The sequence below is a fragment of the Pangasianodon hypophthalmus genome, chromosome 1 (genome assembly GCF_027358585.1).
Source record: "Pangasianodon hypophthalmus isolate fPanHyp1 chromosome 1, fPanHyp1.pri, whole genome shotgun sequence".
Classification (NCBI taxonomy): domain Eukaryota; kingdom Metazoa; phylum Chordata; class Actinopteri; order Siluriformes; family Pangasiidae; genus Pangasianodon; species Pangasianodon hypophthalmus.
This window is the reverse complement of record NC_069710.1, coordinates 35,430,767-35,448,266: the sequence shown is the minus strand read 5'-3', so window position 1 is coordinate 35,448,266 and position 17,500 is coordinate 35,430,767. Positions and strand designations below refer to the sequence as shown.

At 42.5% G+C, this 17,500-nt stretch overlaps 2 protein-coding genes across 2 annotated transcripts in view; both read right to left on the bottom strand.

Annotated features, from left to right (window-relative positions):
- Positions 1-3,568: 3,568 nt before the first annotated feature.
- Positions 3,569-7,847, bottom strand: atp6v0cb (ATPase H+ transporting V0 subunit cb). Its single transcript, XM_026911684.3, has 3 exons — positions 7,563-7,847; positions 4,648-4,831; positions 3,569-4,552 (listed from the first exon to the last, which is right to left on the bottom strand). Exons 1-3 carry the CDS (start codon positions 7,627-7,629, stop codon positions 4,348-4,350), a joined length of 456 nt encoding a protein of 151 aa, XP_026767485.1. The 5' UTR covers positions 7,630-7,847; the 3' UTR covers positions 3,569-4,347.
- Positions 7,848-13,823: 5,976 nt separating this feature from the next.
- tbc1d24 (TBC1 domain family, member 24) overlaps positions 13,824-17,500 on the bottom strand; it is a 12,751-nt gene continuing 9,074 nt past the window's right edge. The window contains exons 6-7 of the mRNA XM_053235709.1: positions 16,559-16,814; positions 13,824-15,104 (exon numbers count right to left, since the gene is read on the bottom strand). Of these exons, the coding sequence (XP_053091684.1) occupies positions 14,950-15,104; positions 16,559-16,814 (411 nt within the window). The 3' untranslated portion in view covers positions 13,824-14,949. The remainder of the gene's footprint in view (positions 15,105-16,558; positions 16,815-17,500) is intronic.

Here is a 17,500-nt window from a genome sequence, read left to right as displayed (position 1 = left end):
GCAGTCCCTCCAGCAGTTCAGTTCCTTCAGCAGTCCCTCCAGCAGTTCAGTTCCTTCAGCAGTTCTTCCAACAGTTCAGTTCCTCCAGCAGTTCCTCCAGCAGTTCTTCCAACAGTTCAGTTTCTTCGACAGTTTTGTTCCTCCAGCAGTTCCTCCAGCAGTTCTTCCAACAGTTGAGTTCCTCCTGCAGTTCTTCCAGGAGTTCCTCCAATAGTTCTTCCAAAAGTTCAGTTCCTCCAGCAGTTCCTCCAGAAGTTCTTCCAACAGTTCTTCCAACAGTTCTGTTCCTCCAGCAGTTCCTCGAACAGTTCTTCCAACAGTTCCTCCAGCAGTTCTTCCAACAGTTCCTCCAGCAGTTCTTCCAACAGTTCAGTTCCTCCAACAGTTCTTCCAGCAGTTCCTCCAACACCTCTTCCAGTTCTTCCAGCAGTATCTGCAACAGTTCTTCCAACAGTTCTGTTCCTCCAGCAGTTCCTCCAACAGTTCTTCCAACAGTTCCTCCAGCAGTTCTTCCAACAGTTCAGTTCCTCCAACAGTTCTTCCAGCAGTTCCTCCAACACTTCTTTCAGTTCTTCCAGCAGTTCCTCCAACAGTTCTTCCAACAGTTCAGTTCCTCCAGCAGTTCCTCCAACATTTCCATTCATCCAGCAGTTCTTCCAACAGTTCTTCGAGGAGTTCCTCCAACAGTTCCTCCAGCAGTTCCGTTCCTCCAGCAGTTCCTCCAGCAGTTCCTCCAACATTTCCGTTCCTCCAGCAGCTCCTCCAACAGTTCCGTTCCTCCAGCAGTTCCTCCAACAGTTCTTCCAGGAGTTCCTCCACCAGTTCCTCCAGCAGTTCCGTTCCTCCAGCAGTTCTTCCAGCAATTCCTCTGGTGTTGCGTTTCACTCTTTTCTACAATAGACGATACGTTTCATGGTATTTAGGTTTGTTAGTAATGTCTGAGCAGTACAGTCATGTTGCATAAAACAACTGTTTGTATGTTGAGTACAATTTGTTTTCCATGTTTAAAAACATGTTTGTTTATAAAAAATATTTAACACTGAAAGGAGAATTCTGTTAACATTTTAAGCATTTAAAGATAATGTACAAAGGAGAGTTAAAAATGTAATTTTAAATTTTGCATTGTTAATTGCGAAAAGATGTCACAAAAATTTTTTTTTCTACATAATCTCCATTTTGTTCATTTCAAAAATGTCCAGATTCCTCTAAAAAAAATTTCTTCTGGTTGCTAATTTCTGTTGCGCGTTTAAGGTTCCTGTTTGACTCACCCTCGTAGTGTCACATCAAATGAACTGCTTCCAGTCTGTTTGTAATTAAAAAAACACTTAAATTTTTTTTACAAGAACATACAGTCTCTTCTGAAAGTACTGGAACAGCAAGGCCGATTCTTTTGTTTTTGCTCTACACTGATCAGAAGATGAATATGAGACGATAGATCAGAATTTCAGTTTTCATTTCCTGATATTTACATCTAGACGTGTTGCACAACTCAGAACATGGCAGCTTTGGTGGCAGAAACACCCGATCTTTATGTGAGCAAAAGTATTGGAACAGATCTTAAAATAAATAACACTTAATATTTGGTTAAATAACTGCATCAAGACGGTGATCCACTGACATCACCAAACTGCTGCGTTCTTCTGTTGTGATGCTTTTCCAGGCTTGTAGTGGAGCTTCTTTCAGCTGTTGTTAGTTTTGGGGGGTTTCTCCCTTCAGTCTCCTCTTCAGGAGGTGAAATGCTGCACAGTTGGGTTAAGGTTTGCTGATGGACTTGGCCAGTCTAAAACCTTCCAGTCTGGCCTTCTGATTCTTACTGATGATGAGTGGGATGCATCTTGTGGTGTGGCCTCTATATTTCTGCTCTCAGAGTCTTCTTCTAACAGTGGATTGTGGTACCTTCACCCCTGGCCTGTGGAGGATGTTGCTGATGTCACTGACTGTTGTTTTTGGGGTTTTTCTTCGCAGCTCTCACAATGTTTCTGTCATCAGCTGCTGTGGTTTCCTTGCCTGATCGGTTCTCTGTCTGGTTGTTAGTACACCAGTGGCTTCTTTCTTTTTCAGGACATTCCACATTGTTGTATTGGCTATTCCTGATGCTTGTGCAGTGGCTCTGATTGATTTTCTCTCATTTCTCAGCTTCAAAATGCTTGCTTTTCTCCCATAGACAGCTCTCTGGTCTTCATGCTGGTTTATCCTTTTTAACAACAAATGCAGTCTTCACAGGAGAAACCCAGGGCTCAAACCAAGAGTAGACATTCAGAGCTGTTAATTCTTTAAACAATCAATCTAACAGGACACACCTGGTCAACAAGAAACACCTGTCAGTCACATGTTCCAATATTTTTGATCACATGAAAAATGCATGGGTTCAAACGAAATCTCAATGATCTTGTCTCTGGTTGTTAGAAAAACTCTACATGAATGTAAACTATCACAGTGGAGATATTTCCACTGAAGCTAAAATAAATAAGCCTTAAACTAAAGTGACCCAAAAACCTAACCCAAACATAACTTCATTAATATAACCTTAACCAGTGTTCAGTTTCAGTCAGTGTGACCTGTTTTACTGGAAATGGAACCGTACTAAAAAGATTTTTATGGCTTTTTTTTCCCACCCAACATGAAAACGTGTGCTTGGCTCATTTCCTCTATTGAGCATGCAAAACAACAAACTTCCTTTCATACCTGATGACACACTGCTGCTGTAGTGTGCCTTAAACAGTCGATAAACAGAGATGTACTCCATGTTGCTCATTTTAAACATGAGACCCATGAAGTAAAGAACAGAACAAATGAGGTAAAAAATGAGCTTTAACTTTAATCCCAGAACCTTAACCCTAAAAATTAACCCTCATTCTGTTCTTGCACTTTCCTGAAAAAAAAAAAAATCCAGATCTGCTGGAGACAGTTTTCCAGATTCGGTTTTCTCTGTTCAGCAGATCTGCTAACACTTACGCATTTTCCATAAGAACGAAGAACATTTTAACGTATGCTGGAATCAAACACTCGAAGCTGCACAAGAAAAATAAAAACGGCAAATAAGCCAATCATCATGTGACTCTGGAATGACTGACAGTTGCATAGATGTATTGAACTCTCCTATATTAACTAACCGCTCCCTGTAAGCCCCGCCCCCTTCCCGTGTCGCATTAGTAATGTTTCGTCTCTACTCGATTCTCCTGCTTGAAAGATGCACTGACGCGGCGTCTTCGCTTTCCATCTCGGTAAACAGAATGTTATGAGTTCATTAATGTGGAAAAAAAAAAACCGACCAGTGTGTTTGATTTAGCTAGACACGTATTAGACACGTATACAGCTAACATCAGCTACATACATTTAGATTTATTTATATAATTATTTATTATGGATGCAAAATGTACTTTACATTTTTTTTTTTTTTTTTACTGTTCGTTATGTTCTAGTGTTCTACTAGCCCTGCCCACTCAGAGGGCGGAGCTACACATTATTCCTCTCAGGGAGTGCCCTAGATTTTACCTATAATCACACACACACTCACTCCCACACACTCTTTGTGTGTAAAAGAGACACCACACAGCAGGTAAAGGTGTAAATTTAACTTGTGAGAGCCTGAGAAAGGCACACACACATCTTTATTACAATCCATCATCACATACAGGACAAACACACACCAGGTGATACACACCTGTATAGTTTATAATCATATTTATAGGTGTAACATTTCTATCACTTTCACTGTGTGTATATATATATATATATAAATAAAACCACTGGATAAAAATAAACACTGTTTTACACACACACACACGCACACACACACGCACACACACTCATTTACAAACAGGAGCGTGACAAATAATAATAATTCCCAAAGTAGCACATGGACAGACAGAGACAGAGAGAGAGAGAGAGAGAGAGAGAGAGAGAGAGATCTAGAGACAGACAGTCAGAGAGAGAGAGAGAGAGAGAGAGAGAGAGAGAGATGGAGAAACAGCCAGTCAGAGAGAGAGAGAGAGAGAGAGAGAGAGAGAGAGAGAGATCTAGAGACAGACAGTCAGAGAGAGAGAGAGAGAGAGAGAGAGAGAGAGAGAGAGAGAGAGAGATGGAGAAACAGCCAGTCAGAGAGAGAGAGAGAGAGAGAGAGATGGAGAGACAGACAGACAGAGAGAGAGAGACAGACAGAGAAAGAGAGATGGAGAGACAGACAGAGAGAGAGATGGAGAGAGACAGATAGAGAGATGGATAGTGGTGTAAACGTTATTGACACACAGCCCGTCGCTCCTACAGATTATTGAGACAAAGCCGGTTTTATGGTTTTCCCGCTCTCCCCTCGCCCTCCCCGTCCTGCCGCAGTGCATGCTGGGAGATCTACTTGGTGGAGAGGATGAGGGCGACGATGAGGCCGTACAGCCCGAGCACCTCGGCGAAGATGAGGATGAGGATCATGCCGACGAAGAGGCGCGGCTGCTGCGCGGTCCCCCTCACCCCCGCGTCCCCCACGATGCCGATGGCAAAACCGGCGGCCAATCCGCTGAGGCCTACGCTCAGCCCCGCCCCCAGGTGCAGGAAACTCCTACACACACATACATACAGAAACAGACTCGGTGAGGAGCGCCGTTACTCTTGGAAGACCACGCTTCCGTGTGTGTGTGTGTTTCCTCCTCTCACCTGTAGAGTGGCAAGTTGTCGGAGATGTTGTTGGCGATGAGCACGGCCACCACCAGCCCGTAGATGGCGATGATTCCCGCCATGACCACGGGGATGATGGACTTCATGATCAGCTCCGGACGCATCACAGACATCGCTGCAATCCCAGTGCCACTTTTTGCTGTGCCGTACGCCGCACCCAGGGCTACACACACACACACACACACACACACACACACACACACACATGATCATTTTGACATGAATAGGAGAGGATATAGAAACGTTAAAAAACCCGGCAGATTACATGCTGAGATGTGTGTAAGTGTGCAGGAAGTTTGGGGTGTGAGTGTGTGTGTGTGTGTGTGTGTGTGTGTGTGTGTGTGTGTGTGTGGGTCTGCAGTTTCAGTTCTCTGGGGAAAACACTGCAGTTCCTTAGGAAACTATCAACATGACATGAACATGTTACTCAGTGAATCAGTTAGAGCCATGTGATATCACACCTCAGCGTTACACACACACACACACACACACACACACACACACACACACACACACACACACACACACACACACTTCTTTCCTCATGCATCACCTATGTGATAAATTTGTCAGCATCATGCAGCTCTGCCTGTGACACGGAGTCGATAAGTGTGGGTGTGGGTGTGGGTGTGTGTGTGTGTGTGTGTGTGTGTGTGTGTGTGTGTGTGTGTGTGTGGCCGGATGTTTACAGCGTATTGATAGTCTAGTGTTTGGTGAAGATACAGGGCCTGTGTGTGTGTGTGTGTGTGTGTGTGTGTGTTTTACACACTGTCTACAGCAGGAAATTATATGTATGTGTGTATACATATGTGCGTGATCAGCACGGGTTAAATTAGTCACACACACACAGTTCTCTACTGTAGACAGTGTGTAAAAGTCATCTGACATTTACTGTGTGTGTGTGTGTGTGTGTGTGTGTGTGTGTGTGAGTGAGAGAGACCTGTCCCCCATGTCTGTCTCTCCATCTCGCTCTCTTTTATTCTGACTTCCTGTGACAGTGCAGCTGCGCGCACACACACACACACACACACACACACACACATCAGGTGCATGCTTTGCATAGTGCGCACACACACACACACACACACACACACACAGAGACCCTGTATCTTCACCAAACACTAGACTATCAATACGCTGTAAACATCCGGCCACACACACACACACACCTAATTATCCATGTGTTCATCTACCTACATATTCCTCCATCCATCCAGGTATCTGTTCATCCATCCAAGTATCCATCCATCCATCCATCCAAGTATCCATCCATCCATCCTTCCATCCAAGTATCCATTCATCCATCCAAGTATCCATCCATCCATCCTTCCATCCAAGTATCCATTCATCCATCCAAGTATCCATTCATCCATCCAAGTATCCATCCATCCATCCTTCCATCCAAGTATCCATTCATCCATCCATCCAAGTATCCATCCATCCATCATCAAAGTATCATCCATCATCAAAGTATCATCCATCCATCCAAGTATCTATTCATTCCATCCATCCATCCATCCATCCATCCATCTAGGTGTCTATTCCATCCATCCATCTAGGTATCTATTCATGCATGTATTCATTAGCACCCCTCCCCCACAGACCTGTGTGAGGTGGCTCAGGTGTGTGTGTGTGTGTGTGTGTGTGTGTGTGTGTGTGTGTGTGTGTGTAGCTGACAGTGTTAGTGAGCACTGACCCAGAGCCCAGTCTAACTGCAGTGCTGTATGAACGCTACAGATTCTACCATGCAGGAATAAACCTGTTCTGAACGACTCCGGGAGCTAATATTTACTAACGGACGCTAAGATCCGCTGTGTGACCTCTGACCTTTTAAACGTGAGAGAGATAATAACGGCTCCACCACACATACGGCACACCACGACGGCGTCCCTGAGTCAGAGCGCCGAACGATACGCCACTGAGTCAGCAGATTCAGCACGACGGCCTTTACCGCTCGGCTCACACACAGCTTCTGAGCCAATCAGAACGAGCGAGGCCGCTGGGGCCAAACGCAAAAAAAATAAACAGCATTATGAAAGAACAGGACAGGAACAAGAAGGGATTATGAAATGTATAAAATGCCAAACAGAAAAAAAAAAAACCTGTGGTGTTGAAAATGGAGGAACTACACGTCTGTGGTGCACCAACTAACTTTCATTATGATTTATTATTACATTATTATTACACTCTGATTGGTCAGATGCACTCGTTAGCGTTTCTATAGTAACAGCTCATTCACAGCAGATGAACGAAGATTAGATTAAGGAGACGTTTATTCAACATTTAACAAAGGAGTGAGAGGAGTTTATTTAAAAAAACACATTTCAGTGAGGAAACGACTGTTTATAGCTGCTATAACACAAAACTACTGTAATTCTAACCTGATAAAGTATAACATTTAACTAAAAGTTGTTACCTGCTGGCACACTGCTATGGTATAAGCGGAATAAAACACTTTGGGGTGGATTAGTTTCCTCTAACAGCACATCCCGGAGTGTAGATCATTCCCTACATGATCACTATTATTACTATTATTATTATTATTATTATTATTATTATTATTATTCATTAAGTAACTCTGGATCCCAGTGAAGTGGTGCAGCACTGCTCATATAAAGTGCCATTTGCATTAGCTACACATCAGATCTCAGCTTTAATATGCAGATTTAATGAAGAAATCAATCAGCAGTGCTAATGAACTCATTAACATGAGAACAGAGTCACCTGGAATATTTGCATGACGCCATCACTGCACTGTGACAGTGTAATTCAGTGTTATATAGACTCTACACAGACCACACACATGTGCTGGGACAGCAGATAAACGCTAAGAGAGAAGCAGAAATAAGGAAAGTGCTCTTCTGAATGGTGAAATAGTGTAAAATGTGCATTACCGCTGAACACCATGGCTGCAGAGGCGCCCATGACGGCGAAGAAAGGCGAGTACTGAGGCGCTGCCATCCTCCAAAACACTGCGGTTATTAATAATACTGCTCTCAAACTGGGCTCTCTCAACAGATATGTTACTCAGCTCGATCCTGCGAGGAGGTCAAAAGCCAAAACAAGGGTGCTGTACTCTAAATTACACTAATATACAGACAGGAAAGGAGGCGGAACAAACACCGGCTCAGGAAGACAAAATGGCGGCATCGTCAGATAACGTCGCGTTGGGTTTATTATCTTCTTTCCCTACCCGTTTTCCGCAAACTCATGCTGCGCTCTGATTGGCTCGTGAAGTCCCACCTCCTGTGCGAGGATTGGCTAGTGGCTAGGGCGTACTTAAGAGCGCTCCGTCGATTGGACGGTGAAAACAACACCGTTAGGGAAAGATAGTTATACATTTTAGATAAACATTTTAATCAAAAATCGTGACACATTTTCTCTTTTTTTAAATTTTAGACGTTTTGTTTTCATTTAAGGTGCTGGTTGGTTAAATAAGGTCGTTTGATGGTTGCTATGGTGACCCGATGACTTCTTTTTAACTGTCCAATCAGCGGTGAGCTACTAGAAGCAGAAGGCGGATTTGTTTATTTTTTCAGTAAGGGTAGGAGATATCATATATTTGCAATAAAATAAGTCAAAGATGAGATGTATAGAATCGTATTGACAAAATAATGTGAAAAGTATGACAGATGATTCCATGTTGGTGACATTGGGAGATATTTAAGCCGATGTGTGTTTTTGAGAACACCCCTCTGTGAGCTGGGAATGGTTTGTTCCGTTTGATGCCTCACACATGAATGTTGAAATAAAGATGATTACAAAGTGTGATTTTCTGGGTGTGTGAACACTTTTTATTGTTATTCAATACTCACAAATAGTTTGTAAAGAACATGTTTACACACTCCTGATGTCGCTCAGCCTGAGAAGATAAAACAGAAGATCTATTTAAGTGATTATCCCTGTACTAATGCCTGTATACTCACTACACAAGGTTTAAATGAACTAAATTAATTAAGTGAAATAATATATGAGGAGTTGTTACTCCACAGCGTAAGGTGAGGCATAATGATGAGCTGACATTCTTCAGTCCAGGACTTTTATCCTGTACCAGCTGAGGAACACACCTGAGCAGGTAATACAGGCTAGACACAGCTCATTTACCTGTTCAGGTGTGCTAGGCACAGAGACTCCTGAGTCATGGTGAAGTCTAATGTTCAAATGCTACTGAAAATACGCTATACAACTGAAAGTATGTGGACACCCCCACACCCCTCCTAATGAGAGAGTTCAGGTGTTTCAGCCACACCCTTTGCTAACAGGTGTATAAAATCAAGCACATAGCCATCACAACTCCGTAGACGAACGCTGGCAGTAGAACGAGTCGTACTGAAGAGCTCAGTCTAGGAGCAACAACAGATCAGCCATGAAGCAATAGTTAATGCCAACTCACAGAGCGAGCACGTAAATATCACCCGTCCTGTGTTGCGTCACTCACTACAGAGCTCCAAACTGCCTCTGGAACAACATCAGCACAAGAACTGTGCATCAGGAGCTTCATGGCATGGGCTTCCATGATCGTGCAGCCGCACACAAGCCTAAGATCACTATGTGTGAGGTGTGGAGGAACTCCAATGGCCTACACAGAGCCCTGACCTCAACCCCAACGAACACCTTTGGGATGAACTGGAACGTTGTTTGTGAGCATCAGTGCATCAGTCCACCATCAGTGCCTGACCTCACTAATGCGAAATTCCCACCGATACACTCCAAAATCTAGTGGAAAGCCTTCCCAGAAGGTTCTGGAATGGGATCTTCAACAAGCTTATATAAGTGTGACGGTCAGAGGCTGCATATATAGTGTACCATAATATTGTAACCTACTGTAAAGGTTTAATTTAGCCTCTGTCACACACACACACTTTTCTGAACGGTACAGATGTTCAGGACACAGTGATGTCATCAACTCAGCAAAACTGATAATTATGTATTATGGATTTTGTTTTTATTTAAACAAAAAGTTTACTAAAAATTACCTAATTACTTACCAAATACTCTATTCTTTTGTTTTCATATATTTTTATATATTTATTTAGCATTTGGTATTTATGTTAAATATATGTATTTTATTAATATTCTTTTTTTACTTATAGCAAATTAATATTATTATATATATATTATTTAGTTTTGTATACAATGTTTTTTTTTTCCATGGTTAATTATTATTCTAAGCATGAGGTTCCATTATTTCTTAGCGATATTAGCCGCATATCTCTAACATGTCTGGCTCCAGGGATATTTTTGTGAGGGGGGGGGGCAAGACTTTTGCACAGTACTGTATATGTCTTCTGGGCCTCAGTAACAGCCCATGTTCAACCCGTGTTTGCCCCACCAAGCCGTGCTGCCTGGACAGGTAGAGGAGGCAGTGTGTTTTTGGATTGTCTTTCTGCCTCTCTGTGTGATATCTCAAGAACGAGTGGCTGAGTGTTTGTATGATTTATATGGAATTATTATTACTGTAACCAGCAGATGAACTGATTAGATTTTAGAATTGATCCAAACAGGGTCAAAGTCACAGCAAGGTCAAATGTCTGAAATAGTTTTTCTCCAATAACTTCCTTCATTTTTTAAGTGTATTTTAAGGATATTTGAGGTGTACACGTTAGTAACACAAAGGACTAGACATGCTGGCGGAAGAGGCGTCCACATCAGTGTCGTTGGTGTTGACTTCTACTTGTACTTACGTGGCTGAATATTAAATGATGTTATAGTGAACAGGAATTGTGATGCGTAAAATGTTGCTAAATATGAGTGACAGTAAACATGATAAAATCATTTAGCCTTCTGATTTTTCTTAAGAAGGATACATATTTGGTGTAAAGTTCTGTCTGTGGCATTATAAAATTTTAGTTTAAAACATCACTGCATTCAAACACAGCATCTGCATCTTAATTAAAATTCTAATGCAATTTGTAAAAGAATTTGACATATCTAATCTAATTTTTCAACCTTTAACTTCTCCAAATTAATCATGCCTGTGTCATTACATTAACAACCTATGTGCATGCACAAGCGAACGCAACTACACTACAAACAAACATGGGCAGTGCAAACTTTTTGTCTAAAAATTAGATGTGACCATAAATCAGATTACCCTTCTGTCTGAACATAGTCTTAGATTTCAGACAACTTGCATACACTTTGTTTGAAAGTTAAATCAGTGTGGCTATCAGTTTCCACTCTAGTTACGGTGTGTAAAGTGTATCAGTCACTGCAGTCTGAATTATATATAACCCAGACGGCTGAGTCACTACAACACACACTCTAATGCACATATGAATGGAACACAGATTGAATCAGGGTTTACAACTGAGTAAAATTCAGCATATCCAAAATCTAGCATTGTATAGTGTGTTTCCTGCTCTAACACACATACACACATTAAGCTATAATGTTTAGGACTAAACAAGAGTCGGAGCAATAAAAACTGTGATTAACCCAAGACTCAGGGCTCTAAAGACTGGGATTAACCAAGAATCAGTGCTCTAAAGACTGGGACTAACCAAGAGGCAGAGCTCTAAAGACTAGGACTAACCAAGGCTCTAAAGACTGGGAATAACCAAGAGTCAGAATCATAAAAACTGGGACTAACCAAGAGTCAGAACCATAAAGACTGGGACTAACCAAGAGTCAGAATCATAAAAACTGGGAATAACCAAGAGTCAGAATCATAAAGACTGGGACTAACCAAGAGTCAGAACCATAAAGACTGGGACTAACCAAGAGTCAGAACCATAAAGACTGGGACTAACCAAGAGTCAGTGCTCTAAAGACTGGGACTAACCAAGAGTCAGAACCATAAAGACGGGACTAACCAAGAGTCAGAACCATAAAAACTGGGACTAACCAAGTGTCAGGGCTCTAAAGACTGGGTCTAACCAAGAGTCAGAACCATAAAGACTGGGACTAACCAAGAGTCAGAACCATAAAAACTGGGACTAACCAAGAGTCAGGGCTGTAAAGACTGGTCTAAGCAAGAGTCAGGGCTCTAAAGACTGGGACTAACCAAGAGTCAGGGCTGTAAAGACTGGTCTAAGCAAGAGTCAGAGCTCTAAAGACTGCAACTAACCAAGAATCAGGGCTGTAAAGACTGGAACTAACCAAGAGTCAGGGCTCTAAAGACTGGGTCTAACCAAGAGTCAGGGCTGTAAAGACTGGGACTAACCAAGAGTCAATGCTCTAAAAACTGAGTCTAACCAAGAGTCAGGGCACTGAATACTGGGAATAACCAAGAGTCAGAATCATATAGAATGGGACTAACCAAGAGTCAGAATGATAAAGACTGGGACTAACCAAGGCTCTAAAGACTGGGACCAACCAAGAGTCAGAACCATAAAGACTGGGACTAACCAAGAGACAGAACCATAAAGACTGGGACTAACCAAGAGTCAGAACCATAAAGACTGGGAAAAACCAAGAGCCAGAACCATAAAGACTGCGACTAACCAAGAGTCAGAACCATAAAAACTGGGAATAACCAAGAGTCAGAACCATAAAGACTGGGACTAACCAAGAGCCAGAATCATAAAGACTGCGACTAACCAAGAGTCAGAACCATAAAAACTGGAAATAACCAAGAGTCAGAATCATAAGCATTGGGACTAACCAAGAGTCAGAACCATAAAGACGGGACTAACCAAGAGTCAGAACCATAAAGACTGGGTCTAACCAAGAGTCAGGGCTCTAAAGACTGGGTCTAACCAAGAGTCAGGGCTCTAAAGACTGGGACTAACCAAGAGTCAATGCTCTAAAAACTGAGTCTAACCAAGAGTCAGGGCACTGAATACTGGGAATAACCAAGAGTCAGAATCATATAGAATGGGACTAACCAAGAGTCAGAATGATAAAGACTGGGACTAACCAAGGCTCTAAAGACTGGGACCAACCAAGAGTCAGAACCATAAAGACTGGGACTAACCAAGAGACAGAACCATAAAGACTGGGACTAACCAAGAGTCAGAACCATAAAGACTGCGACTAACCAAGAGTCAGAACCATAAAAACTGGGAATAACCAAGAGTCAGAATCATAAAGACTGGGACTAACCAAGAGCCAGAATCATAAAGACTGCGACTAACCAAGAGTCAGAACCATAAAAACTGGGAATAACCAAGAGTCAGAATCATAAGCATTGGGACTAACCAAGAGTCAGAACCATAAAGACGGGACTAACCAAGAGTCAGAACCATAAAGACTGGGTCTAACCAAGAGTCAGGGCTCTAAAGACTGGGTCTAACCAAGAGTCAGAACCATAAAGACTGGGACTAACCAAGAGTCAGAACCATAAAAACTGGGACTAACCAAGCGTCAGTGCTCTAAAGACTGGGACTAACCAAGAGTCAGTGCTCTAAAGACTGGTCTAATCAAGAGTCAGGGCTCTAAAGACTGGGACTAACCAAGAGTCAGGGCTGTAAAGACTGGTCTAAGCAAGAGTCAGGGCTCTAAAGACTGGGACTAACCAAGAGTCAGGGCTCTAAAGACTGGGACTAACCAAGAGTCAGGGCTGTAAAGACTGGTCTAAGCAAGAGTCAGAGCTCTAAAGACTGCAACTAACCAAGAATCAGGGCTGTAAAGACTGGAACTAACCAAGAGTCAGGGCTCTAAAGACTGGAACTAACCAAGAATCAGGGCTGTAAAGACTGGAACTAACCAAGAGTCAGGGCTCTAAAGACTGGGTCTAACCAAGAGTCAGGGCTGTAAAGACTGGGACTAACCAAGAGTCAATGCTCTAAAAACTGAGTCTAACCAAGAGTCAGGGCACTGAATACTGGGAATAACCAAGAGTCAGAATCATAAAGACTGCGAGTAACCAAGAGTCAGAACCATAAAAACTGGGAATAACCAAGAGTCAGAATCATAAGCATTGGGACTAACCAAGAGTCAGAACCATAAAAACTGGGAATAACCAAGAGTCAGAATCATAAAGACTGGGACTAACCAAGAGTCAGAATCATAAAGACTGGGAATAACCAAGAGCCAGAATCATAAGCATTGGGAATAACCAAGAGTCAGAACCATAAAGACGGGACTAACCAAGAGTCAGAACCATAAAAACTGGGACTAACCAAGAGTCAGTGCTCTAAAGACTGGGACTAACTAAAAGTCAGAACCATAAAAACTGGGACTAAAAAAGATTGGAGAAATGCCATCAGCTGTCAAGGGTGTTTGCTCTAAACACTTTATTAAACACTTTATTGACATTTATGATACAGAGTGATGTGCTTTAATTAATGATATAACACATACACAATGATAATACTGATGAACACACACACACACACACAGCCTCTGTTATAGAACGTGTTTTTTTTTAACATCAACATACTTCATCTTTAAGACTTTACCATTTAAACAATTACAATTTTAATGATATGTTCAAAATGTTACTTTACTAGCACAACACACACACTTCATTAATATGTTCAGTTTCACAAGTAAGAACCTTCTCATACATAATACACACACACCTACTCACAAACACAAAACATACTCGGTAAAACGACAACATTTGGCAAATCTACACATAGAAATTTTATCTAACGACAGTCTAATATCCGTACAACATTCATCAAACACGATGATATGATCAAGAACCATGAACAATAAAGATCGTTTCTGAAACTAGCTTTAACTCAGTATAACGAGCGTTAACAAATAACAACAAATGATATACGATGTATTGTAATTTAAATATTAACAATAACATAATAAGACTGCAGTGCATTATGGGTATTCTGCACAAGCTTCGGTTCACTGTGTATGATGATATATCGGTTTGATAGTATACTGTGATACTGCGAATATCGTATAGATTATGATTACTAAGAAGAACGTTGTTGACCCTGGTTAGAGATGTGACGATATATCAGTATGGCAATTTACTGTGATAATTAACTCAGAAATAGTTATACTGTATTATAACGTGATTCATAAGGAAATTACATCACAAATAAACACAAACACTAGAAATCACCAGAAACACTAGAAAACAGGAAGCTGTAAGCAGACACTGATATTGTAATTGAGCGTAATTTATCTTATTGTTCTGAAACTTTCTCGAGTATGCTGGTGGGTTTCTTTCAAGAATTTGTCCAAAAGTAGTGCACTATGCAATGAAGAGCAGGCTCAGGATCAGAATCAGGATGTGTGTTAACACATCCACATGCTTTTATATAATATAATATAATATAATATAACATAATATAATATAATATAACGATATAAAGATGAACTCGGTAATGATGGCTGCAGCATTCTCTCTCCGGATGTGCTAATTGGCTGTTAGGTTGCCATGGCGTCCTGGAAGCCCCAGACCTCGAGCACGGCGATCTGGAAGTTCTCGGAGCACAGCGGTGGACTGTCGAAGGTGGAGCAGCGACCCGTCCGGCCGTGATTCAGCTCCGAGTCGATATACAGAGCGTTCCCCTCACCACCTCCTGCACCATTGCAATGATAAACAACAACAATAAACAAAAACAACAATACACAACAACTGAAGTAAACATCTTCACGCTGATGATCAGGTTAATCATTCTTAATTTCCCACTCTAGAGCTCAGCTCCCTGTGTCACAGGAGAAATCACAAATCTGGGACAGTGAAATCTAAAACATGGTAACATTCAGTTACTGGTTTTACTCAGGTAATAGTTAGCCTAAGGTCAGCTAACCTGCTTCTAAACCTGGAACTATTTACTCAGTATGAGCTAGTTTGTTACGATGCCTTCCACACTGCAGTCACTGTTCACACACAGGAAGTGCTACTGTGTGATGTTGTGTGATGCCACAGTGCGATGTTGTTGTGATGCCACAGTGTGATGATGTTGTGTGATGCCTCTGTGTGACGTTGTTGTGTGATGCCACTGTGCAATGATGTTGTGTGTTGCCTCTGTGTGACGTTGTTGTGTGATGCCACTGTGCAATGTTGTTGTGATGCCACAGTGCGATGTTGTTGTGATGCCACTGTGCAATGATGTTGTGTGATGCCTCTGTGTGACGTTGTTGTGTGATGCCACTGTGCAATGTTGTTGTGATGCCACAGTGCGATGTTGTTGTGATGCCACAGTGTGATGATGTTGTGTGACGCCACTGTGTCGTTGTTGTGTGACGCCACAGTGTGACGTTGTTGTGTGATGCCACAAGGTGACGTTGTTGTGTGATGCCACTGTGCGATGTTGTTGTGTGATACCACTGTGTGACGTCGTTGGGTGATGCCACTGTGTGACGTTGTTGTGTCACGCCACAGTGTGACGTTGTTGTGTGACGCCACAGTGTGACGTTGTTGTGATGCCACAGTGTGACGTTGTTGTGTAATGCCTCTGTGTGACGTTGTTGTGTGATGCCACTGTGCGATGTTGTTGTGATGCCACAGTGTGACGATGTTGTGTGATGCCACTGTGTGACGTTGTTGTGTGATGCCACAGTGTGACGATGTTGTGTAATGCCTCTGTGTGACGTTGTTGTGTGATGCCACTGTGCGATGTTGTGATGCCACAGTGTGATGTTGTTGTGTGATGCCACAGTGTGACGATGTTGTGTAATGCCTCTGTGTGACGTTGTTGTGTGATGCCACAGTGTGACGATGTTGTGTAATGCCTCTGTGTGACATTGTTGTGTGATGCCACAGTGTGACGATGTTGTGTAATGCCTCTGTGTGACGTTGTTGTGTGATGCCACTGTGCGATGTTGTGATGCCACAGTGTGATGTTGTTGTGTGATGCCACTGTGTGACGTTGTTGTATGATTCCTCTGTGTGACGATGTTGTGTGATGCCACAGTGTGACGATGTTGTGAGATGCCACAGTGTGACGTTGCTGTGTGATGCCAATGTGTGACGTTGTTGTGTGATGCCACAGTGCGATGTTGTGTGATGCCACAGTGCGATGCCACTCACCGATGATGATAGATTCAACGTTTCCCGCCATAAACATGGACGTGTTATGAACATTCAGGTGAAAGTGTCGGGCAGCAAGGAATGGCGAGAGGTGGGTGGAGTCTGTGCCAGAGTTGGGCGGAGCCTCCACAGGCAGTGAGTGTATGTTCTCGTCAGAGTCTGGAGCGTTAGCATCAGCTGCACGATCGGACACAGAGCTGGCCAGCTCTGGATGTTTAATGATGACCCACTCATAACGCTCTACCTCAGGCTTCATCTGCACACACACACACACACACAATTAGCATAGAAATAACATTATGAAGCATGGCATTCATACACTCACCTCCCACTTTATTAGGAACACCTGTAAAATGCATAAAATTAAGCAGATGCAGGTCAAGAGCTTCAGTTAGTGTTCACAGCAAACATCAGAATGAAGAAAAAGTGTGATCTCAGAACACACAACACATCAAACATTGAGGTGGATGAGCTACAACAGCAGAAGACCTCATCAGGTTCCTCTCCTCTCAGCCAGGAACAGGAATCTGAGGCTCTCATGGGCACAGACTCACCCACACTGGACAGCTGAAGACTGGAAAACACACCACCTGATCATCTTCCTGTCTTCAGGTGTCCAGTTTGGGTGAGTCACAGAGTTCAGAGTCACAGAGATCACACTTTTTCTTCATTCAGATGTTTGAAGTTTGATGTGAACATTAACTGAAGCTCTTGACCTGCATCTGCATGATATTATGCATTGTTCTGCTTGATTAATGAGCAGGTGTACAGGTGTTCCTAATAAAGTGGGCGGTGTATAGTGATCATTCTTGCCTTTGTCTTAGACAGCAGTGTTTTACTATGAAGGTGTCTGTAAGGCTGCAATACGCCTCGTCGTTACTAGCGTACTCACATACGCTAATCGTCACTAACCCCAAATGTGCATACACCTCATCTGCTCTT